Source organism: Meleagris gallopavo, chromosome 3, assembly GCF_000146605.3.
Source record: "Meleagris gallopavo isolate NT-WF06-2002-E0010 breed Aviagen turkey brand Nicholas breeding stock chromosome 3, Turkey_5.1, whole genome shotgun sequence".
In the NCBI taxonomy this organism is placed as follows: Eukaryota; Metazoa; Chordata; class Aves; order Galliformes; family Phasianidae; genus Meleagris; species Meleagris gallopavo.
In genome coordinates this window covers 47,250,921-47,275,584 of record NC_015013.2, presented here as the reverse complement: position 1 = coordinate 47,275,584, position 24,664 = coordinate 47,250,921, and the positions used below count along the sequence as shown (strand labels likewise).

General features: G+C 39.5%; 1 protein-coding gene across 1 annotated transcript in view; it reads right to left on the bottom strand.

Moving 5' to 3' along the window:
- COLEC12 (collectin subfamily member 12) overlaps nucleotides 1-24,664 on the bottom strand; it is a 108,956-nt gene that overhangs the window by 8,705 nt on the left and 75,587 nt on the right. The window contains exons 3-6 of the mRNA XM_031552868.1: nucleotides 12,721-12,843; nucleotides 5,519-5,617; nucleotides 2,206-3,252; nucleotides 328-816 (exon numbers count right to left, since the gene is read on the bottom strand). Of these exons, the coding sequence (XP_031408728.1) occupies nucleotides 328-816; nucleotides 2,206-3,252; nucleotides 5,519-5,617; nucleotides 12,721-12,843 (1,758 nt within the window). The remainder of the gene's footprint in view (nucleotides 1-327; nucleotides 817-2,205; nucleotides 3,253-5,518; nucleotides 5,618-12,720; nucleotides 12,844-24,664) is intronic.

Here is a 24,664-nt window from a genome sequence, read left to right as displayed (position 1 = left end):
GTGCACTGCCATCTAGCATATTTAGATATGTTTTGAGAATTTATTTACAAAAATCCTGACTGTGAAATCAACGTTAAACTGTGAGGCCAATGGGAACATTTATTCCACATACAACTTATGATTTTTCTGTAGCTGTAAACAATAAATTGAACCAGCTTCAGATCCTAAGTAGGAAGACCAAGTATAGCTTCACTTGACAGGGATCTTTATGATTAATCTCAGAGACTGAGGTGTAGCAGAGGTTGAATGAACCAGTGACTCTGGTGAACAGCCTCCACTAGGTATATCTGTATCACAGTAAAAGATGCACACATTTCGGTAGCTTACCGTTAGCCTCCGGCACTGATGTAGGTTCGCTTTGTAGTGCCATTGGCATTCCTGGACCTGGTGGTCCTGGTGGGCCAGGTGGGCCTTTTGGACCAGGCAGCCCAGGGACTCCAGGTAGCCCAGGTAGTCCTCGAGGTCCTGGTACTCCTGGCTCTCCCACAGTTCCTTGCAGGCCTTGAAATCCTGGTGGGCCTTGTGGCCCCTGTGGACCATCTTTGCCTTGTGGCCCTGGTGGCCCTGGGTCTCCGCTTGGTCCAGGAAGACCCGTTTTGCCAGGAGAACCTCTCTGACCTTTGGAGCCTGGTGATCCTCTTGAGCCTTTCCCTCCTTTCTCTCCTGGTGGCCCAATTGGCCCAGGTGGGCCCTTTTCACCTGCAGGTCCTGGTGGTCCAGGCTCTCCTTTCTCTCCTTTTTGTCCTTTAAGGCCAGCAGGGCCAAGAGGACCTTGAGGGCCTCTGTCACCTTTAGGTCCCCTTGGACCAGGAGGGCCTGAAACAACGTAAGCATTCAAAGTGGGAATACAGAAGAAAACAAACAAAAAGCCCACCTGGGGTCCTTCTTTAATATATCTCAGATCAGTGACGCTGGATATGCAGCACTGTGAAAACCAGGCTAACAGCTACTTGCATCTGTGCTTGTAAAAGTAAGTCTGCTTCTCAGACTCTACACACCATTTCTCTTTTCTGAGCTTCCACGAAATATAAAATTTAGAAGAAAATCATCTGATGCATCTTGTCCTCTGAACTCGACAGTACTATGATGCCTCAGGTGACCAGTTGAGGTGCACAGCAAAACATGCTCTGTGCTGGTTATGCATGCATTCCCATTCTCCTATTCTGTTACACTTCCTTTTCCTTCCAGTAGCATCTCTCCTCTCTTAGACTACTGGACTGCTTTTCCTGCAGTGCTGTTTCTTACTCTGTCAATAATGGGTTGTCAAAGAGACAAAAAAGATGGACAATGTGCAATAGTCCAACAATGGGAAAGGCCAGTTATATTCAATGGGTGGTAGGTTATAACAGGAAACGGAACAATACACAAGATAGGAAATGGTAATGCTGTGGCAGTTTTCCATATATAAACAGCAAAATAATTTTGGATTCAAATTATTTGACCATGGGTGATCAAATATTTTGCCTATATATATTTTTTTCAACATCATTTAAACTCCTTCAGACATAAATTACTCAGCTAGAGTAATTTAGACTTGTGTGAAATGAAAAAGCTTAAGGTTACTGACTTGTAATCTTGGCTCTAATTCAGACTTAGTCTATTTGGAACATTTAATTTTTACTTGTGATTAGAGTTTTAGGCCTGGCTGGTTCCATCAGGTTGGCAGTATGCATGTTCTTTTCCTTTGACTGGGAAAAACCTCCTAAACTTGATGCTATTTATTCCTGGAGAAAATAAAATACTCCAGGATTAAAAAATAAGCAAATAGGATGTATTCTGGCGAAATAACAACTGGCTTAAAGTAAAATAGTAACTTGTTTTTCAGTTAGGGTGGACCTTTTTGGGAATAGTCCAACATATATTTTTTAGCCATTTCCTCCTTCGCTGGGATTGGTTTCTTGAGGTTCCACACCTTCACTAACTTATTTTAGAAACTAAATCAAAAGCAGATCCAGGCAGTCACTCAGAATAAAATATGCTAAGTCAGAACCTCCTTTCATAACATCCCCATTCTAGGTATGTAACAAAGGCAGAGAAAAATTAGTAAGGAAAATTCAAGCTACATTTACATTTCCAAAGTTTAGGGTTATATAATGTAAAACACCAGAACTGTGTACCAATGTGCATTAACTTAAAGAGAAATAAAGTATTGCAAATAGGAATTCATCACAATCCATTACGAGCTTCACTGGAGAACCTACATACCTTGTAGGATAGTGAAGTTCTTGATGAGCTGACCGTGTTTGGAATCTACCAGCTTCATTTCTTCCATGATTACTGACAAATTGGCAACTTCAACGTCTAACCTTGACCTCATCAAATCCTGTTGCATCTTGAGTGATGCAGAGTCTAAACGAATATTGGCTAGTGTGCTGTTCATAAAAATCAGCTCATCTGAATGTTTACTTAAGGTGTCTGTACAAGTTGTCCTGACCTCATTGAGATTGCTAGTCAGTGTCCGTAGATGATGAGCAGTGTAGCTGATGTTGCTAATTATATTGACTATATCAGTCTCAAAGACCTGGAACCTCTCTTCTAATTGGCTGAATTTGGCAGAAGTTCTGTTTTCATATTCTTTATGCTGTTCCTGGAGATCCTTCAGATTTTGTTCATTGGCTTGGGCAATTGTGGTAATATTCTCCATTTGCCCACTGAAGGAACTGAGCTGATTGTTCATGTCTTCAAGTGTATCATTATTAGCTTTTGCTAATGCTGAGTTATTGGCAGCCAAAGTCTGTAAATTTTGTACTTTTTCCTTAAGCCAGTCAGTGTCCTTCCGGGCTTGAAGGACAACCTGCTGCAGGTTTTGAAAGTCATTCTTGATTCTTAGAATAGCCAAACTTGTATCTTCCATAGACTTCTGCAGGACACTGATAAGATTTCTTTGCTGTATTTGTGTCAAGTTTAAGTTGTTAAGGTTCATGATGACCACATTATGAGAATGCACTTGGTTTTGCAAATTTGATTGGATGTTACTTGTGTCTTGTTGAAGATTGTTTATATAGCCAGTATATGCCTGAAGAGTCTTATTGACACTGATGATCATGAAAGAGTTACTATCTAAGGCACTTCTCATTTGGCTCTGTCTATCATCTAGTACATTTCCAGATTCTTGGAGCTTCTCCAGTGTATCTTTGTTTCTGGTAGTTTTCTCTGTAATGTCATGAAGCTGCTGACGAAGAGCCAGAATGTCAGATCTGAAGCTAGACAGTTCAGTGTTAGTATTCAGGGCTTTCTGTCCAGTTTGGTCATCTGTTGTACAGACAAAAATATTAATGAAAGAGTTTAACATGAGGTTTTTTAAAACAGACTATAAAAAATTACAGTATATTTTAGGTACGGTATGGCTGTCAAAATGTTTTGTCAATAGGATTTCTTCAAAATCTTTTCCAGACAAGAGAAATTACTGAGCAAAATTTTGTCACTAGACAGAGTAGAAATACAAAAGATGAAGACTTTATATTTTGCTGAGGGGAAAAAAATGGTATTTCTGTTGTCACAACTATGAAAACCTGCCATTAGAAACTATGATGAATACACACTGCCAAGTATGCTTCTATTTTGAATGAAAACTGGATGGTAAAAAGTATTCAAAATACTGAAGAGGTAACAGAAAATTTATGCTTTGAAGCTACAGCTGGCTTTTGCTGAAAGTTCAGAAATAGATTCTAACAGTTCATATTTTCTCCCTCCTGCTTCTGGCAGGTGGAATATCTTCACTGTGACTGAGTACAAATGGTTCTGTATTTTTAAATCTTGGTTTTAGTTTTAAAATGGTTATAATACCAATTTTAAAACGATTTAGGTAAAGACAAAAGCTTTGCCATCAGGTTATTGTAGACATGACAGGATACATTTCCTTTTTTCTCTTGAATGTACCACTGTTGCTTCTAATGACATTTTTTTTGCTTTTATTGTTTCCTCATGTTCTGACTTTCAGGAAAGCAAAATCATAACCATTAAGGAACATCTCAGCTTTTGCTTGCACTGCTCTACAGTATACTCCTGAGACCTTGCTTGAGTGTAATTAAGCTTTTGAGGCTGCACAGTTCATCATCCAGGACAAATAAACTAAAGAAATAAGCAGTCAACACCCACTTTGAGGGAATATTCCCTTTCTTGACCTCAATCACTTCCTTCTGCTATACGCAGTCCATATATTTTTGTCCCATCGAAGTATAACTATGTTTGTGAATAATGCAGCCTGAAGTCCACCACTTCAGATGACTCCAAGAGGGGGTGGGATGGTTTTCATAAGCTACAGTGAATATGGCTCTGTAAGGAGCTTTCTTCTGGTGTGTTTGAATGAGTTGCAATGGTGAACAGCAAGGGTGACTTGCAAGAGAAAACTTCAGCCAGAAGTGTTTATGGAACATAAACTCACACACTGCCCTGTAACATTTTAATTTCCTCCATGGAAGATCCACTTAAATGGGGACTGATGGTCCGAGCACTCATTGGCCATCCAATAGTATGTAAACATATGTGGGCATGAACTAAATCAAAGGTACTCCAAGCGGTGATCAATTTAATCAGCAGAGTAACATGAAAGATTGCATGTGCTTTCAGGTGTAGCATTTATGCCTACATATGTATCAGCAAAAATACATGCCACTGAATTATTCCACGTTGTTGAAATAAATGCAGTGTGCAAATACTTCAGAATACAGCTTGGTTTTTAGCAGAAAAAGCTGTGAACATCAAGCTGCAAGGTAGCCACTTTCCCAAGCAACACAAATCTCAATATATTGTTTATGAAGTGAAACAAAATGTATTTCAAGAAGCACATGCATGTATGCACAGATTTATACTTAAATAAGAAGTATTTACATAAGCTATAAATCTGTGTATCTATAAACTGATAATAAACAGCTTCACTACCTTTCCAGATAAAGAAGAAAGGTAGAAATGTAAACTGAGTGAGTTGGGAATCCCTACCTATGATTTTTTTTCCATTTTCTTGATAATTAAGAACTGTGACAACACTTGGGAGACCTGAACTCATAATAACTTTATGTTTTGTATTCTCTGAGATGATTAAGACACATTTTATGGAAGTTCTCAATTTGCCTCAGACATGAGAGTCCTGAACTGCTGATTATTTTTGCATCCTTTATAATGGCCATCGGTTTTGAACTTTAAGTGTTACAATGGCATCAAGATGGTTAGGTGACAGATATTTACTTTATGTAGAATCTCTACCTTTGTGGAAGAGCTTCTGCTATATTTTACATCTCTAACTCAGAGAAAGACTCCTGAGGACAACTTTTAAGTTCTTATTTAGGTACATATACATTCAGAGTGACTTCAGTAGGAAGTGTAAATATTAAAGTATGCTTAAAATGCTGTCCCAGGGAGACAGCCTTAACAAGTGTTTTCCCAAGTACTTGAGAAACTGAAACAGAAGTGCTGTATCTTGACATAGCCAGACAGTTTTCAGACAAATTTCTGGCCTCTATCTTCCAGGAGAACACTGAAAAGTCATGATAAAAAGGGGCTTTGGTTGCATGTAGTTTACCTAATTTCTTCAGATCACTCTCCACCTCTGTGAGCTTTTCTGTATATCTTCTATGGGATGTTTCCAGGCCACCTGTCACATTGTTCATTTTTTCTACAACTAGGGAAAAGAAAACAGCATGTTATGGAAAGAAGAAAAAGTCAAATTTATGAAGTTCAGTAAACTATAAAACAAACCAAATGAACACTACTAGCATCAAACTTGAAAAAAGCATTAAAACTGCCTTGCTTGCCACTACACTCAGCTGTTGTACTGTGAAACAACGGCAGGATGAACTCCCATCTGCTGGTGGTACCCAGCACACATCCAGTTCTTCATTCTGCCAACAGTCCCCACACATTTCTTTACTCAGAAGCAAACTTCCTTATGAATAAAGAAATCCCTCTTTGTAAGTTTTCTTTATGAACCAAGTCCTTGTCTTTTCACAGTACGTCCATGCTACAAGCGCAGTGCTTTGTGGTATACTGGTTGCTAAAAGCTCATACAGCTCATACATGTGAGAGAAGCCTTCCCTTTATTTCACCATGATCCACTGAGCCCTTACTCCTTGAAGAGGCCTTTTTTTTTTTTTTTACTTTTTTCCCTGAACCTTTTAATCATTAAAAAAAAGTCTCCTGGCTAGCAAGCTCTGATCTGACATAACAGTTTGAAGACGCATCTATTAAGCACTTCCAAAATCAACATTTTTGAAATCAACATTTAAATGTGTTAATAACAGCACAGATCACTCAAAATGTTCTCAAAATTGTTCTGACTTGTTAAGATTGAAATGGTGGCCAGTCAGCAAGTGCAGCTTTAAGGCTTCCTTTGATGTGTTTTTTATTTGGTAATGTCTGAGTTGTTTTCTTGTCACTGAGACAATTTGATGCTTTGATTGAGTTGACATGGAAATGGAAAAAGCAACAAATAAAGAGCCTGGAGAGGCTTCTAGTGACAGAAGTCTGTACTTGATGAAGCAATCAGGGAAATGTTTGCAAGGCTGAGGAGCTGTCTTCAGCTTCCATGGCAAATCTACTTGAACATGTTTGGCATTCAAACAGCAACCATGGGCAGAAATTTTATTCTCATCACCAGACTATTTGGCCCTTAGGTTACACTGGGAGCAGAACAGATCTGCATGAACCCTTGGAGAGGCTGCATGAGGCATTGTGCCAGTCCCCTATTCAGATAGGAGAAATAATGTGTTTCCCATGCCTTTAGGAAACCTAACTCTCTAGGTCTGTGCTGGGTTGAAGATACTAACCAATTCTTTCTGTCTGTGAGATAATCTGCAGCCACAAAGTATTTTCATAGAAGTCATTGCTATGTAAAGAATTGTTTTTCACTAGGAGTGGAAATTTAAGGGATATTTTGCTATTTTGAGCAACCACAACCAGACCTTTGAAGTGCAGACCACCAAGTGCTCCTTCTTCATTTTGCCATTTTTTCTGTTCATGGGTACCACAGATACACAGAAGTTTTAACGCTTTCCAAAAAATCAACAGACAAGCAGCAGACCAAGATCATCTCTGATGTAACTAAACTGAGGAGAGTGGAATTGCAGCAGAGGAAAAATCTCAAGATTTTCAAAATGACTGGACATCCCTTGATGAATAACCTTCCGACTCCCTTCTAACTGCTAACAGTGCAATAAAAAAGAGGCTTTACTGTGAGTGTAAAGATAGAGTCAGAGTGCAGATTTCAGTATTTGGGATGATGGCAGCTGGCCTGCTAAAAGCCATGCTACAATGATGACCCTGGCAACAAAATTGGATTTCTTTTTCAGGGGGACTATTACTCAGTACTGCTTGCTTTAGAAAGGATTTTCTCCCTAAGTATAACACTAATATTTCACTGGTTCTTCTGCCTATGAAAGGTACCTGGTGTACGCCATTTTTCTCAAATGAAGCCAAGCTGATCCTCTGTTAGTTCTCACTGATTGTCTTCCAGGCTGGAGCCCAGCCCAACCCAGGTCCTTCTGTAACTTCTCCTACTCCACTGATGGATGTATGCATCACACACAGCGAGCATGGGGACCCTACTTGCTATTTCTTTCTGGCCAGCACTAGGCAGATCCTTGTTCTTTCCATGATGTTTTGCTTTGTTTATGGATAGTCACCACGAAGGACGCAGCTCACTCTGTGTTCTTAGAAAAGACCTAGCAAAAGTATTTGGATTTAAAAAGCAGGCTCACTCCAAGTGCTTTTGCTGAACCTTTGCCTAGCAATGTCACATTGTTTATGTTAACTCAGATTCTGCATTATATTCACCTGCTTGCTCCAGTTATGCAGTACACTTGGAGTTGAAAAATGAATATATATTAACAATAGTGAAAGGAAAATATACTTTATTCCTTTGCAGTTTGATTAACAGTCGGTATTTCAGATCTAAAGTTTGTAAACCTCAGACTTTTTGCTGCTCTGTAGCAGCAAGAATATTGACTGAATGAAATCTAACACTGGAAACTAATATCACAGTATTCCCCTGAAGAGTTTAAAGTAAATGAAAATAGTAGAATACTATCAATATGAGGTAGCCTGTACTGGCAGCTGGTGAGATTGGATGGAATTGCATATATAACAGCATATTTTGTTACCAAACTGAAAAAAAAAAAAAAAAAAGACTGAAGGTGGCTTGTAGCTATGAATATTCTTTGCGTAGAACACCCCAAACATTCATTGAAGCAGCAATTTAATGAGATGTCTTAGTGGTATTATTGACAACTGGCTGTAGTATGTAGGGAAGACCATGCCTACTCCGTGTCTGAAAGATGGCAAATCACAGAATCGTAGGAGTTCGAAGGGACCACTGGACATCATCCAGTCCAGCCCACAGCTAAAGCAGGTTCCCTGTGGTGGGTTGCACAGGAAAACATCCAGGCAAGGTTTGAATATCTCCAGAGAAGGAGACTCCACAACCTCTATAGACAGTCTGTTCCAGTGCTCTGTCACCCACAAAGTAAATGTTCAGATGGAATTTCCTGTGCTCCAATTCATTCCCATTGCCCCTTGTTCTGTTGCTGGATACCACTGAAAATAGCCTGGCCCCATCTCTGTGACTCCCACTCATTAGATATTTATAAGCAGTGATAAGATCCTCCCTCTGTCGTCTTCTCCCCAGGCTGAACAGCCCCAGGTCTCTCAGCCTTTGTAGCCCTCTGCTGGACTCTCTCCAACAGTTCCCTGTCTTTCTTGAACTGAGGAGCCCAGAACTGGACACAATACTCCAGATGTGCCCTCAGCAGGGCAGAGCAGAGGAGGAGGATCATTTCTCTTGACCTGTTGGCCACAATCTTGTTAATGATTCCATTGGCCTTCTTGGTCACAAGAGCACACTGCTGGCTCATGGTCAACCTTTTGCCCACCAGCACACCCAAGTCCTCCTCTGCAGAGCTCCCTTCTAGTCAGCCCCCAACCTGTTCTGATGCATGTGGTTATTCCTCCCCAGATATAGGATTCTGCACTTGCCCTTGATGAACCTCATCAGGTTCTTCTCCGCCCAACTCTCTAGTCTCTCCAGGTCTTCCTGAATGGCAGCACAGCCTTCTGGTGTGGCAGCCACTCTTCCTGGCTTCATATCATCACCAAACCTGCTGAGTGTGCTCACTTCTAAGAAGTCTTCAAGTCCCCAGCAGCTTGTCTCCTACAGAAAGTAGCAGCATTTAGTTCTGTGGCATAGCCCTGGACCAGGAGGGGCTGATGTGATACTTAGCAAGAAGATGCTGGTTTAGGGAGGCTAGAAAGAGGATGCTGCATTCAAATATACAAGGTAGTGGTTTTGTCTATAAGATACTAAACTGTTGATGACTTACTCAGATTAACTGATGTCAAGTGCAGAATTACTTTTATCTGGCATACCGTTTCCTTGATTTTTGTTCTGCTTCCCCTCACAGGGTGTCAACACAGCAGTGCGAAGTGTGGATAAAGGCAGAAATGCCAAGGCTAAAAAAGCAGACTGACCCTGATGTTCCTTACGAAGGTTGTTCTGCTGCTTCCAACAGTCTGCTGCTCTCAAAAAATGCAAAGTTTGTCTGTGCCCTGAGCTTCCTTTTGGACATGTTCATCTTAACTCTCAATTTGATATCTCTACATTGTGATCTTAAATTTCTGACAAGGTCACTGTGAAAAATGTATTAAAGGTCCTGCAAAAGAAGACAAATGTTCAAGTAATTGTTGACCAGAACAGTGAAGAGTGTCTGTACCTGACCTACTCTCTGTTTCAGCCTCAGTCAAGTAGCAGGGAGAAAATATACCCTTTCACCAGGGTGTTGATCTTGAGTAACCGCAGGGAAAAGCTGGGAGACAGGAAGAACAAGCAGGTGAAAGTCACGGTGGTCATTAGTCAAGAATATATAAAACAAGGACTGATCAGCAACTGATAACTATCAGGAATTCAAACTGAGAGCTTCCCTTAATGGAGAGAGTTGCAGAACGATCATTCATCTTATATAGACTAATTTAGTACTGCCCAGTGCCAGAAGTTCTATAGCTTTGTATTTTTGCATTTTATTTAAGAAAGCGTATTTTAAAATCACAGCTTGCTTTATTCATGTTTTTAAACAGTTATTTCATATTTCTTCCAAAAGTGAACTAGTAGTAAACTCAGCCTGTTATTCCTCCACGACCTCAATATTTAATTCATGTTTTGGTTTCAGGTTTCTCCAACCTACTTTGTAATTTTTACCACCAATTTAGAGGTTTGTTCTGTATTGACTTTGCCTCCCATTGAGTTATTTTTTTGCCTGCCATATTTAATTCACTGATTAGTAGTTTTAATGTTTTAAATCACAAAGGATATCTAAATACTATGTAGGAAATGAAAGTTTTAAAAGTAGTTTTGGGCTTTATAAACATAAGCGTGGGAGGCAAATTTAATGGAAACTTAGCGAAGAGACTGAAAGAATCCCTGATGCCAGCAGAATTCCTTCTTTCAGTGTAATACTGCAATAAAAAAAAAACGAGCCAAACTCTGATGCAGAGGGGAGAGTTCAAGAGCTTTATAAAATTTTATTTTAAATTTTGTTTTTCCTTTAAGGCCTAATTCCTTCCCCACTAAGAAAAAATATTGCAGTAATTCCTTTGAATGTGTACCATCAACTGGGGCTTTGTTCAATTGCAAATTTTCCCTGCAAGTTAGCTCTTTAGGCACTGTGGAGACAAAGCTCTTAAACTGCAGGGTACAAAGGGTGAAATTAATACTTGGCATATGGCTACTTACTTCTTGGAGTTACTGAGAAGATACCTTGGACCAAAAAGGACTTTTCTCCAAAGTTTTTCTCTTGGAATTCAGGTGGAGCCATCAGAGCCATCACCAAGATGTCTTAAAGTCAGTGAAGATGTGCATTTTTTCCCCATTTCTGTGGGCAAGGAAATTCTTTTGTCCTTACCCTGGAGAAATATGGATGTGACAGAAAGGCTAGTTCCAGCTCAGGCAGCAGTGACTAGTCAGTGCAAGAAGCAGGTTTAGAACTGACTGTAGCAAAGAAGGGGCCTCAAGATGGGAGTGAAGCTTGGGGAAGAGACTGTGCTGGAGGCTCGTAGAGAATGAAGCTGGAAAACTGTGGACTGAAATGAGGAAGAGAAACTCCCCAAAAGATATTTTGGACAGTTTCCTTATTGCTATTGCTTCCTGCACATACACAAGCAAATGTTTGCCAAAGCAAGATACAGAGCAGTGGTCCCTCCAAACTGACATGCTCTTCTGGATGCCAAGTGAGGTCTGATTCTCCTGGTAAGCCCCAGAACTGACAACCATGTAATAAAAAGCTCTTGAAGAAAATTCTACCAAATCCCAGGCATTTAGTGTCTGGGTTACAGACCGGAAAGATCACATCTTTACTCACCAGAAGCAGACATCTGCAAATTTATACCCGCAAAAGGCCCAAGTTTGTCCTCCCCTAATCAGTATAACCAATCAATCTTTTCTTAACAGATCAAAAATCCTTCAAAGTTTTTTTTTCTCAGTATCTTACTTTCAGAAACCATTTACACGTTCTTCAGGAGAACATCTGCTTAAGTATGTATGTACTGCTTTTTTTTCCCCACATTTGCTTTTAATTTACCACATTCTGTCTGCTTTATAGTGAAAAAAGAATACCTCTATTCAGATAGAATACTCTTGCCATTCTCTTTTCTCCCTTCTTAAATTTTCCATCTAAAGCAAGCAGTTTTAGTTTTCTTCCGACTTAAAACTCTAGTGAATCCTCTCAAGTAAGTATTTATCCCTTTCTATTTCTAAATTTCCTTTTTTTTCAGTGGCAAAGGACCAGAGGTGATGTCAGTTCTGCTACTAGCACAGCTGTTGGTGGCATAGGATGCACTGCATGCTAATCACGTGAAGATTTACTCAGCTTCTTGGAGGGTTTATGAAGCTACAACTGAAAGCTGTGCTCAAATAGATTGTTTGAACCTTGCCTGTTTTTCTCCACAGGATGCTGCAGTGTTCTACTTTAATGCTCAGAATAATGTTATTCATTTTCATTATCTTACTAGAACCTCACATCCCACTTATTTAATGCATAGCTGTGAATGCACAAGACATTCATATCGACTCAATCATAACAATATCTAAATGGCTACACTTAATTAGTATCCATTAGGTAGAGAAATTTTAAGCTGTGCTTTCTAATATACCCTCATGTGGATTTGCAAAAATGAAATTTCCTACATTACTGGGTTGCCCAACTGCCAGAATCTTTGAAAGCTTCTAAGCATCTCTGTTCATCAAAGTAATTGTAGATAACTCAATAAATTGGCACCTCCTAATTTAATCTTTCTTCCACGTATTTCAAAGTAATATTGATTCCACATTTTTTTTCCTGTGATAAATATTATAATTATCTTAGTAAGACTATTCCTGTCTCTCCCATCAAGAAAGACATTTATTTTGGAAGGGTGCTGATATACAAAAGGGCTCAGTGAAATCAAGGCTTAACATACTGCAGAGCTTTGAGTCTTCCAGTTAGTACCCTTTCATAGTGGAAGAAAAATCAGTTTGTTTTAACTTTTTCCTCTTTTACAATTTCTAATCTAATTTCAAAACATCATAATTGCTTGAAAGTGAAACCCTAAGACTGAGGTCTTGTTGCTATATGTGTACCAAAAACAACACTGACAAAAGTATTCATATTCAAGATGAAAACACGATAAACTGTCTATGTAATACACAGAAACCTCCTTGGATGCTTGACTGAAAGAGAAATGTTGCACTTGATGCATACTTACCTTTGTATCCCAGAATGGCTACGGTAATTATTAACAGGGCACACAGAATGTATAATAAGATGATGGAAAACTTCAGTGCCCAGTTATTTTTACACTTGGTACATTGAGTCCCCTCCTGAATACCTGCAAAAGAAAAGATGAAGAATTTTAAAACAACAGCAAAAGACACATTGCTATTTTCATCTCCATATTTAATTTCTTCCATGTTCTAACAAACAAAATATTTATGTAATCAGATGAGAAATGGCTGCCTCTCTGCCTATTCTGCCAGGATAGCCTCCATTGTGGAAGTTCCATTGTGGTTAAAGCTTATTGATACAGCCACTTTGGGGTTTTAGGCTGTGGAAGAGAAGGAGGTTCTGCTTCACTGGAAAAACTGAGGCTTTCCTGGGGAGACAGGACCATTTTCTGACTCTGCTACCAAGCCTGTGGTGAGCTTTGGAAGTCAAATATTTATCACTATATGCTCTGTCAGGATGCTGCCACAGCAGTTCTTTCTCAGCGTACAGAGACAACAGTACATACTCTGGTAGAAAGAAAATACAGAAATAAAATAACATTGTGAAAGCATGGTAAAGCATGTGAAAGTGCTTGCATCTGCCTTGCAAGCACTACCGCAAATGCATACTGTGTGAAGACTTCCTTTCCACAATGAGAGATTTTTTTAATTTTTCATTTGGAGTGCACCATTTTCAAAGAGAACAAGGACTGCAGTGCTAGTAAAGCTAGTGGCAGATATATACCAGCAGAAAAATGCTGCTGAATTTTCCCTTGTAGACATGTTTAAGATAAAGGGCCTCAAAAACAGAAAACAAACCCTTGTTATTTTAAATTCAAGCTTTTTTTTTTTTTTTTTTCAGAATGTTTTAATATCTTTGAGTCTCTCATGAAACCAATACTCTTCTTTGTTTGCTGTGCTCCTCAGGAACAGCTTGAAGGTTTTAGGAGCATTGACTAAGATATGAAGAAATTCAGGAGAAACTGATCATGTAAAAATATGCGAACTGGGCCACTGCACTGAACTGAATGAACTGGATTTATCCCTCCTTCCGATGTGCATTAGTAGGTCAGGATAAATGCAGCTTTCAGTGTCTGACAAAATATGCATTTCTTTGATATTTTACTGTATTTGTGCACTATTAGGGGAGTCCCACAGGAAAGCTTTAAGCTCTAATAAATTCTATGTACCAGATTACTTAACTAATCAAGACTTGTTCTGTAGCTTTTTATGAGCAACTTATATTTCCCCTGAGGCCTAGCCCACAGCTGATTTTACTTTTCCCAACTCATGACCTTCTGTAGAGTTGTTTTTCGCTTTTATTTTATAAGAGAAAAACACAGGCCTCTTCCCCTGGGGTCACCAAGGCCTGGTGACCGATGCAGCGTGTTAAGTCAACTGTATTTCTCTCTCCAAGAACTGCAGTCCAGTGACTTCCTCAGGCCCATTGTACGAGAAGGAGGGATTACCAAACTGGAGCAACTCAGGAAGAGGATTTATACTTAAGTTTACAGCTAGCACATATACTAGCCATGCACAAGACTGAAATGTGTATCTCATAGGTCAGCAGGTCAACCTTCTTTCCACATTATCTCATGTTTCCCAGACTTTTCAGCTAGGATGCCACATTCTATTGTTACATGATGCATATAATGCCATAGATTTGGGATACCTTATGTTTAGGTATGAGATCAGTTGGGAATAACCAGTTCTTTTTTTCAGGAACAGCAGAGGAAAATGATTTGCAAATGTGAGCCCTGGAAGTGAAAGGACAGGAGCTGGTACAGAGTTGGGCATCTGAAGAGCCCGTTTATTGGCGCTTGGACTTGGAAGACTGGTAACACCTGCACCACAAAAGAAAAAAAGTGAAGACTCCAAAATCTGATTGCCGCATTTGGTTATAGACCTTGGTGTGAGGGTTGGTTTTCTTTTTCTGCTTGATAGCTGCAAGGGGTTTACAAGGGGAAGTTCTGCTTGCTGAAAAAACTGAAGGAAGAAAGAGCAATTTTCTAAAGTTTTGCAGTATTTACTTGGAGACTTAAATTATTTCACAGTGGAAGCTCATGGTGTCTCGAGCACCATTTTGCTGCTGTTAGCTAGTATTAATGGGCTCACTGAGGGCTCTGTACTGTGCGTTTAACATAAGATTCCTCCTCAGAAGCATTTAAAACTTAGATTCCAGAACTCTAAGACTCTGAACATCTTACATGTCAAAAAAACACTGGAAATCTGGGGACATTCACCTTCTACTCTGTACAGACAACAGAAATCTTGCTCCCTACTATTTTAATGTTAAAGGAAGCAGGATCAAATCCATAACTGGGAAGACTGACAGACTGCAGAGGTACAAAGCCTAGAGAAAGGTAAGAAATATAAACAAAACATTTGACAGCGACTGCACATAGAAAAGTATCACTTGATTGCAGTCTCATATTAAGATTACTCATTTTACAAGATGAGCTGCTTTCTGTCACTGTATTCCAACTTCCTGGGTAGTGTAAAGAGCTGAAATGCTGCTGATGTCATTGGATGTACTGCAGTCCAGCATCATGTATCACATATGCTCCAGTACATCACAAAGATCTTGTTTCATTTGTCTTAGTCCTCTCTACCGTTGGTTCAATAAAACAGCACTTTGGCTTTAAGAACTTTTACTTTCAGCATATTTCAAACAGACATCAGAACACCCGAACAAAAGCCAGAGCTTTCCGTCCCTCAACAATCCAGCACTGCTGGTATCAGTAACATAAACACGGCGTACTAACATGATCACACAGATGAGAGCGAGTCCATTAACTAATCTGGGCTGGAGCTGTGCATGCCTGCCAGTGATTCCCCCCACAGCCTCATCGAGCATGCCCCAGGTCCAGGGTGCAGTGAAAAACCAGAGAGATCTAACAGACTCCGCTGTTCTTCTTTCACTAGAGATGGGCACAGTAAAGTCTTTCAGAATCATTAAATGTGCTCTTTATTGCAAATACATAGCCCTTAACTCTGCTAGTACCGGCTGGATTCCCAGCCTACTGAGCATATAAAAATTATTCAAGATAGAGGTACTTTGAAAGAAAGGTGGAAGACCATTTTGATGTCTTTTTGTGCAGTCCTACAATAGTGGCAATGAGCAAAGGTAAAAGCCAGGAATACAGCCCTCTCCGTATAGTGATGAATTATTATGCAATCAGGGCTCCAAGCAAAGAATCTGGCTTCAACTTTCCCTGTCCTTCTTCCCTGCTCCCTGTTTTAGGACCAGTCCCAAGGACTGTTTTGATGGAGGAGAAACATTTAGTCCATGCTCTAAGGACACTCCTTTTTATTGAAAGATTGGTCTGAAAAACATGACAGCCAAAGTAGTAGACAAGAAAAGATGGGAGATGATTGCAAATGCTCACTGTGATTACACAAAACCCATTAGGTTGGCACAAGATTATACAGGTTTATCACAAAAGCTAAAAGTCAGGTCTAGAAGGAATCCATGCCTGGCCTTTACTTCAACAAAACTTCTACTTCCAAGAATTGATCACACTTTTACTCACATGATTGCTTGCTTTCCTGACACACACAGTTTACATCTCATCCAGAAAGCCATATAGTGAAATGTACAGAGAAAGACCCTACACGTCCATTCCATTGCTAGAACATATGTAAAACCTGCAAAGCTGGGTTCTTGGCTCCAGTCTGTTCTTGGCTTGTTGTTGTTGCTCCTAGTGCAGCATACTCCTCTCTGTGTCCTGTACACATGGTTTTAATGCTGGTCTGCTCCCAGACATTTGTCACTAACTTCAAAAACCAGGGAGCCAAGGTCACTTCCGCATGATGTGCATTTCTCACCGTGGATTTGATCAACGTTTAATAAATATCAGATGGGACATGATATGCCTCATTTTGCTGGACACATGCTTTTTTCCATTCCCTTTCCCAACTTATTTTAATAAGAGCTCTGGTTTTTCTATCTCCCTGTTGGGAAGACATCTGGCCAAACAGACAGCGACCCAGTACAAAGAGATCCTGCTGGCTTACTTACTTTGGGGACTCCCTTCTCTGCAAACCAAGATGGTCACAAAAAAATATGCAAGTGAGACATCCCCCTGTTACCAGGCTTTGTAGTATTTGTTTTTATAGCATCGCATTCCAGCGGCTGAAAACTTTGTTCTCATGCAGGGGGTAGACATCTGCAGATGCCTTTTGTGCTCCAGATAAGCAGAGGTTTTACTGGGGGAGGGGTTGCTTTTTTTTTTGTGTGTGTGTGTGTTCTCTACTTTTTAATAGGAAACCAAGAATCTTTGCTCTTTGACACAGAGCAGCTACCTTACAAAATGATTAACTTCTCAACTGTATTGCATGTCAGGAGCATGTCTTTTAACACTTGAGGATGATATGCACACATACTTTCTTGCTGAATAATTCTTTTAGAAGTATTTTCCTTGTGTCCTTTTCCTGGCTCTTGCTGCAGGATCTTAGGTGGCCCCACCATATTTCTGCTAGCATATCAATTTTGACCAAGATGCAAGGTTCCCTTTGTAACCCCGATAAAAATTGTGCTGATAAGACAACTGAAGAAGTGGAGTGCAGGAAACAAAAATATGCACATTAGTTAGGAGGAATTCTTCCCGGTGCGATTCAATGTGAAGAAATTACATCCCTTCCAGTTTGGAAGGAAGACGACAAGCCTGGTTTGCATCCTTCAAGTGATAAATTTTTCCAGGATAATGTTTTTGAAACTGATGAGTAGCAGATCTAATAGCTATATTTAAGGGGCCTGAATAAACTATTGAGATCATACAACATGTAGGTAGGAATCAAATGCTGAGAAGTATTTAACCACAAAGTGGGTGCCAAGATCACCAGCAAAAGGAGGCAATCCCATGAGGAACCTATATGTAGATAAAGCCCATTAAAAAAAAAGCAAACATCTGTAAGCACTGAAATGTACACATCCAAGTGCAAAATGTATGTATGTATATGTATGAGTATATATATATACACATATATAATTAGCATTATTAGGTATTAGGAAAGTAAACCTATCTTACAGGATGATGAGGATTTTCAAATTCTGGCATATATGAGTGAACATGTACACATACATACATATGCTCATGTAAAAATGTATATGTGTGTATATGTTTTTTAGAAAGAGGCACTTGTACCAACACAAAAATCAGAATACTGTATTAGCACAGTGAAATCAAAACAGACACATAGTTGCAAAAAATACACCTCATACAGCTCTGTGATTACTGGATTTATCCAGCCACAAAACTCAGACTGAAGCTTTTCTATTTTTTTTCCAAGTGGTTTTGCAGGTTATTAACCTACCCCTCACGGAAACAATTCCTGTGATCCTCCATGAATGGTTTAGCTGCAGTCAGCAAAACTGATGACTTGATGGCTCCGTATGACCTCAGAAAGCAATCATTCCTTATAATGGTTATAAATGGCAAAAACTCAGAGTGGTTCATGCTCAGCCTTGTCTGGGACCATGGGTACTAGCCTTTCTTCTGCATCCACACACTTGGCATTGGCAAAGGTCCCGCTAGGTCAAGGGATGCAATGCCAGCTTTTGGGTGGGTGGATGGGAGCAGCCAGCTTAACTCCATGCTCAGATTTTTACTCTGCCATTGCTAAGAATACTCAACACCAACATGCTGTCATTTGTTCTGGAGTTCACTAGTTCTGCTCCCATTTTTTTTTAAATGCAAGCTTTGTTTATTTTTGAAAGGTTTCTTCTTATTTACAAGGAGAGAATCAAAGCAACTAAACCTGAAATCTAAGGAGTGGTTTATGTACTTACCTTGCTTGTGCCAGCTTTCCTGCACCAGGTGGAAAATCATGAAACATGGCAGCAAGGCACTCGATATTTCATGTAAACACCACAAGACACAGTGCCTCTTTCTTCATAAATTAATAAATAAACAGACCAACCCAAAACCACTCTGTCTTCACAGGTTTTTGCAGGGTCCTGCACAACCTGATCGCCCCATCACACAGTTGACAACTTGTCTGAATGACCTCTGGAGATGAAAAAAGCACAGCCCAAAGCCCACTCTCTGTGTGGGAACTTATGCATCGAAAGAGCTGCACACTGGGGGATTTTCTTTTTCACCCAGATGCTCCTTTCTTGCAGCTATATAGTGATGAGTGATGTTCAGCTTGCCTTTTAGGAGAACAGCGTATTCTTAGACTCTTAAAAAGAAAGTCTTTCTCTAAGGCTGAAGTCAGAATAAAATAGAAGAATCCATCATTGACAGGGTTTTCATAATCCTGCCCCTTAAAAGCCATCGTCACTTTTGGGAGGGTGCTGCTTGGGCTGGGGCCAGCAGGGCTCACCACGTCCCTTGTCCCTTGAAGCTGGAGGCAGACACGAGGAGGCATTTTGTCCAAAATATCCAGCGTATTTCACTGTAAATGGGGGGATTTCTTCCCTTGGGTACCTCAGAAAAACCTCACAAATGATAATATGCAGATTGCAGCCTGAAATTCTTCAGACAGGAGAGGAAAAGTTTCCTCTATGAGACTAAGTCTGTTAGTGGCAGCGTCTGCTTCCTGTAAATCCATAATTCCACATCTGACATAATGAAGAGTCTCAGAGGGCCAACGCTATTATCTCTGGAAAGCTTTCAGCCTAAGAAATACTATATTCTACGTAATGTACACAAAGCCTTTCATTACAGGAGGGAAGAACTCTCATTTTCAGCTCGACCATCATCTCTCACTTATTTATATAACCCAGCCAGCATTTTCTCTCTGGCTTTGTTCTTCTTCACAACAGACCAGAGATTCACAATGAATTGTCAAAAATCCTAATTATACACTTCAACAACCATCACCATTTAATTACATACTATTACCAAACAATGTCCTACTGTGATTAAACATCAAATATCTTAATTGAAAGGATACAAAAAGCCCAGCCACAACAGAAGATGAGCAAAGACTGCTGAGTATCTGAACTGTATGTTACGAAAATACTATGAGCAGAACTGAAGAACTAGCATGGTTGCATTTAACAAAAATCACAGATTTGCAGTAGTTAAGGTCCAGCCATAGCAAAGTTGTATAAGGATATCACACTACCAGAGGATCCAACATCCCATAGGCTATTAAAGACATGTCTAGAGCTTAACTCAAACCAGAACAAAAAACCAGTAAGTGCTGCTGCTTTCAAAATACCGTCTGGAACTAGAGAGATGTGTCTGCTCTCAGTTAATGAAACTCAAGAAGGGGATCACTCAGTGTATGTCTCTGGAACTAAACCCCAAAATCCAATTAAGCAGTTCAGAAGATGACAGAAAAACTAGACCAGTTAAAAGAAGATAAAAATCATGTATGAATTAAAGACCTGTTCATTGACAGGCAAAACAGTCACAATACATCACAGAAAAAAACCTTTCTCCAATCATAGCCCAAGCAGGACAATTTTAGATTAACTCGCAAGATGTACAGCCAGATCTATAGGGAGATCAAAGCCAGATCTTTAGTTTGTGCAACAGCGTCTGAAGAAAATCTGAGGATATTTCGTTCAATGGGTTAATTAAAACTAGACTGAACAAAGCCATAGCAAAGTCACAGAAGGGATCTGTCCTTGAGACCTCAGGCATTTAGCGAGATGATAAAGTAATGCCACTTCTGCCTACATCTGGTCCCTCTGTTCCTAAGTAAGCAAGCTGCTTTGTAAAATGTAGCTCCTAATTAAGATGGTATTATTTGATGATTAATGCACATATTCAGCTTTAATTCAATTTACATTAGGCTGGAAGGAGGAAAAAGGTAACAGACTATGTATAAATTTTCCCTAATATTCTCTATTTTTATAATGCAGTATTTAGGCGTTAGTGACTCTAGTGATGATTAACTGGTAGGTAAAAAAAATAACAACTGTGTGATTTGAGGCTGTTAAGATGCAGTTCTTTAAGAGGGCAACATGGTCTCAGCTGAAGCTGCAAATATGGTTTGTCCCGATGCTGTCAGCTCTGACACCTGTACTGCAGAAGGACTCGCTGGGGAAATGGTGAGGTCAGCCAGGGCACAGGTGTGAAACCCATTCTCTTTACAGGGAGCTTCCACCACTGGTTTTATTAACTTCTTCTGCAACTTTTAACATCATTTTGAGGACAATGCTAAAATGTGATAGGTTGGATCACTTTTTTACAGACCAAAGAAGAGCTTCGCTGATGCTGCCATATACAGTACTCCAGCTTTCTGCAAAAATTAAGCTTGCTATGTGCCGGCACAAGTCAAATGGGAATACACATCTGTTCTATGGAAGTGTCTGAGTGTGCACACTTGCACATGTGCATTTCTAATGCCATTGTAGCAGGTTGTTCACTTAAGTGCATTATAAAATTCCACGTCTCCGTAAAGTGTGCCTTCAAATCCTTGCAAGAAATATGAATCCAAACCAATTTTCACTGGGTTGGAGGAAGCCCACTGAATGTCCTTCTCATTCATCATGTTTTTTTTTTTCTCATCTCCACTACCTACTGGAACAGAACAAAATAAAGTTTCAAACAGTATTTGATGTCAAAAAAGTATTTCTCTTTTTCCATTATGGAAAAATACAGAGTGCTACTTTCGATGAGGTTTTCAGGATGGAAAAATAATTACCTGTGTGCTATGAACAAATATTTCCAACTTAATGTGGGAAAGCAAAAGTTTGAGAAAGTTATAAAGACTGTGATTAGTTATCATTAAAATTCAAAAACATCTGTATCTATGGGCCTGTTACACATACCAGCTGGAATGTTGTGGCGAACAACTGACATTAAGAGAGCTTAAGAAAGTTAATAAAGATTTGATGCCTCAAGTCGAGATTCAGACCTTGATCCACCCTTTGTTGGACCTAGCAGTAGGCTTCTTCTGCTTTCACTAGGAAGCATCCTCTAATACAAGAACTGCCTCTTTCCAGCTGAAAATTCTGTTTGAGGAAATTTAGAAGACTTATTTTCAGATGAAAAAAGGTGAAGGTGTTTCTATCACTGCTGGATTTTTGTATTTGGAATTTGATCAAGTGATTGGATTGGGCCTTGATGAAGAGCACTCATGGAGGAAAGTGGGTGCAAGGCAGAGCACATCTAGAGAGGCATAGACATATGGAGGCATGCTCCTCTTGTTTATTTAATTACAGCAGTGAAAGTAAATTGTCACTTGTGACTGACCTGTTCCATGATAACACCAAGTCTGCCTGGCTGAGGTACCATCATTGAATGCAGAAGAAAGGATGTTCGCAGGCACTGCGTTGAACACAGTTTGCAGACACAACTTCACTGACTGTAAATTCACTCTTCATCTCTTGAGGCTACGTGTTCAACTACAGGAGAGAAATTACGTCTAGGTACAAACAGTGCTCCTCTGGAATGGTGCCACATGGAGAATCAAGAACACCGCATTAAATCACCTCTAAAGGCAAGGGGCTGACAGGGGTAGGATTTATTTTTCACCTCATTGCTCTTATAAAGCCACTATAGGTATAGCTTTTTCTTCAGAAATATTGCAGGCTTGACAGCAGAGACAATAAATCCTGTTTCCATTTCTAACCTAATCAACCTCCTGCAAACAATCTCGATCTCCGCTTCCTTTTCCTGAATGTTATCTTTTCAGGAGAGGTTTCCTCCTCTGTTAAGCTAGATTTCTAGACTAAAATGAAGGACCGTGACCCACTGCAGTTACCACCTTTCAGTGTTGTCATTCTGTTCTTTTCTTCCTTTCTCCTGTCTTCTCTACGTCCTGCAGTTTCTCCACCTCCTGAGTTCTTTTCCTGTCCTGACTCAGACACATCTCATCAGCATCCAATTTCCTGGATAAAAAGCAGACTACAAGTGCGTACCTCAAGTAATCAGAACATTTTCACATAGTTGTGCCAATGTGCTGTGCAATGTAAGGAGGAACAGCCTTGATAAATGGAGTATTTCCACCTAATACCATGGCAGTTGCCATGACTTTTCCCTGCTTAGTGTTCAGCTGTATCTAGAGAAGAAAATTTATTCCATAAATTACTACAACTTTCTGCACAGAGATAGAATTGTGGCCAATAAATGCAATTCCTGTTTTCCCTCCTAATAAATAAGCAAATATATACTTGACAATCATTGTTCACAATCACTGGAAACAGATGAATTAAATCCACTCATGGCAAGTGAGGAGAAGCTGTGCTGAATGGCATCCAGAGCACTGTAGTCACAGATAAGATAAGCAGCTGGCCAGGAGAACAAGTGACATACTACCTACTTATGCAGTACCCATCTACTGCCTTCCTACTGTAAGTGCAATTGTCAGGCTAAATAGATGATAATTACTGAAAATACAGAAATATGAAAGTTGATGAATCCATTAAAAGCTTCATAACAGCCTGCCTTCTAACAACCACCCAATTTCTTAGACAACCCCTAACAAACCACTAGTTCTGTTCCTACAGTAACAATAATAGCAATAATACTAATAATCCTGAAACATATGCCCTTTGCTGAACTTGCATAGAAAGAAATCTACAATCCTTTGATGACTACTTCATGAAATCACAGAAAACCAAGTATTTACAAACTGTTTTTAATGGAGCCAAGGAATTTAAGGGTCTCTGGCTCCAGAACAGCACACAGGGGAGGGGTCTGCTTTGAGGTCATGGACCCTGTGACTCCTAGATCTGCAGATGGAGTTCTCAAGTATTAACTGGGTGTTTCAGGCTCATTGCTGTGAGTCTTAAATTGAACAGAGCAGTTTTCTTATTCCAAAGAGTAAAGAAAGAAAGTAGGTTTTGCTACAAACTTTATGTGCTTTAATGGCATTTCACTTGAAAGACAAAAGGTGTAAAACAAATCTACAGCTACGTGTGCGAATATGGAAGAAAATATTTTAGACCAGAAATTGCAAGTGAGACTTGTTTTTTCCTCAATAGATTTGCAAATATGTTATTAGAGGTTCTTAAGTAAGGTGCAATTCTGTAAATTAAAGGAAAAAAAAAAAGCAACAAAAATGGTAAATCTTAACTTGGTTTTCAATGAAAGCAATCTTAAGAGAAAATAATGCTTCCTTCAGAGGGAAACAATTCAGGTAAGGAGGAAGAAAGGTCCTGAGTGAACTTTGATGATTTATGTACATTTCTTTTTATTTTGAAAAGTTATTCTTCCTGAAGCTAGTGCCAAAGTCTTTCAGACCTCAAACCTAAATATCTACCTTAAAACTAGCTTACTGCTTCCCAGTGTTTTTTCTACAATTGCAATTCCATCATATGTTGAACTTGTTAAAGAATGTTGAAGTTCTCAAATAATTGCTATTACAATCAAGTCCTGATTTTGATACACCACTTGAAAACATGAGGAAAACGGTCCCTTTTGATACTTATTGTAAAAGGTGACAGAAAAAGGTGACTCAGAATGTTAATGGAATTGCACACAACTATGTCAAGCCTAAATTTGTTTTTCAACTCTTATTTTTTTGCCAAACTCCAAGATTTATGTTGCTTCAAGCAAAAAAATGACTGAAGCAAATTTGGGGTCAATATTTAACTTCAGGGTCAATACATCCTGCTTTTTCACTCCAAAACAAGTCAATATCTGCTGTTATTTATGCCATACTCTGCAGCTGCTCTTTGGAACTCCAACAGAGAAATACATTGCACTGCTGACCCATAGCCTTTCAACCTAGTTGTGGAGACACTACAATTTATTTGCCCAATGCAAGTGTCAAATGTTTTCAGTAGATCACTGCACTAAACACTCATATTCCTTCTCAGTTTCAGCCACACAAGTGTAATCTCTCTGGCTTCCACGGACTTGCACACAATTGCAGGTGCATCACTCAAACCAAGGAGCTGGAAAATGGCTTTTCTTCCACGCCAAACTAAAAGCACAGAACAAGAAAAGCAGGAAAGCAGCCAAACTGGCAGCTCAATGGAAAATCTGGATTAAAAAAATAACGCATAGCACTATAACTTATTTTTAAAAAGTCTAATGA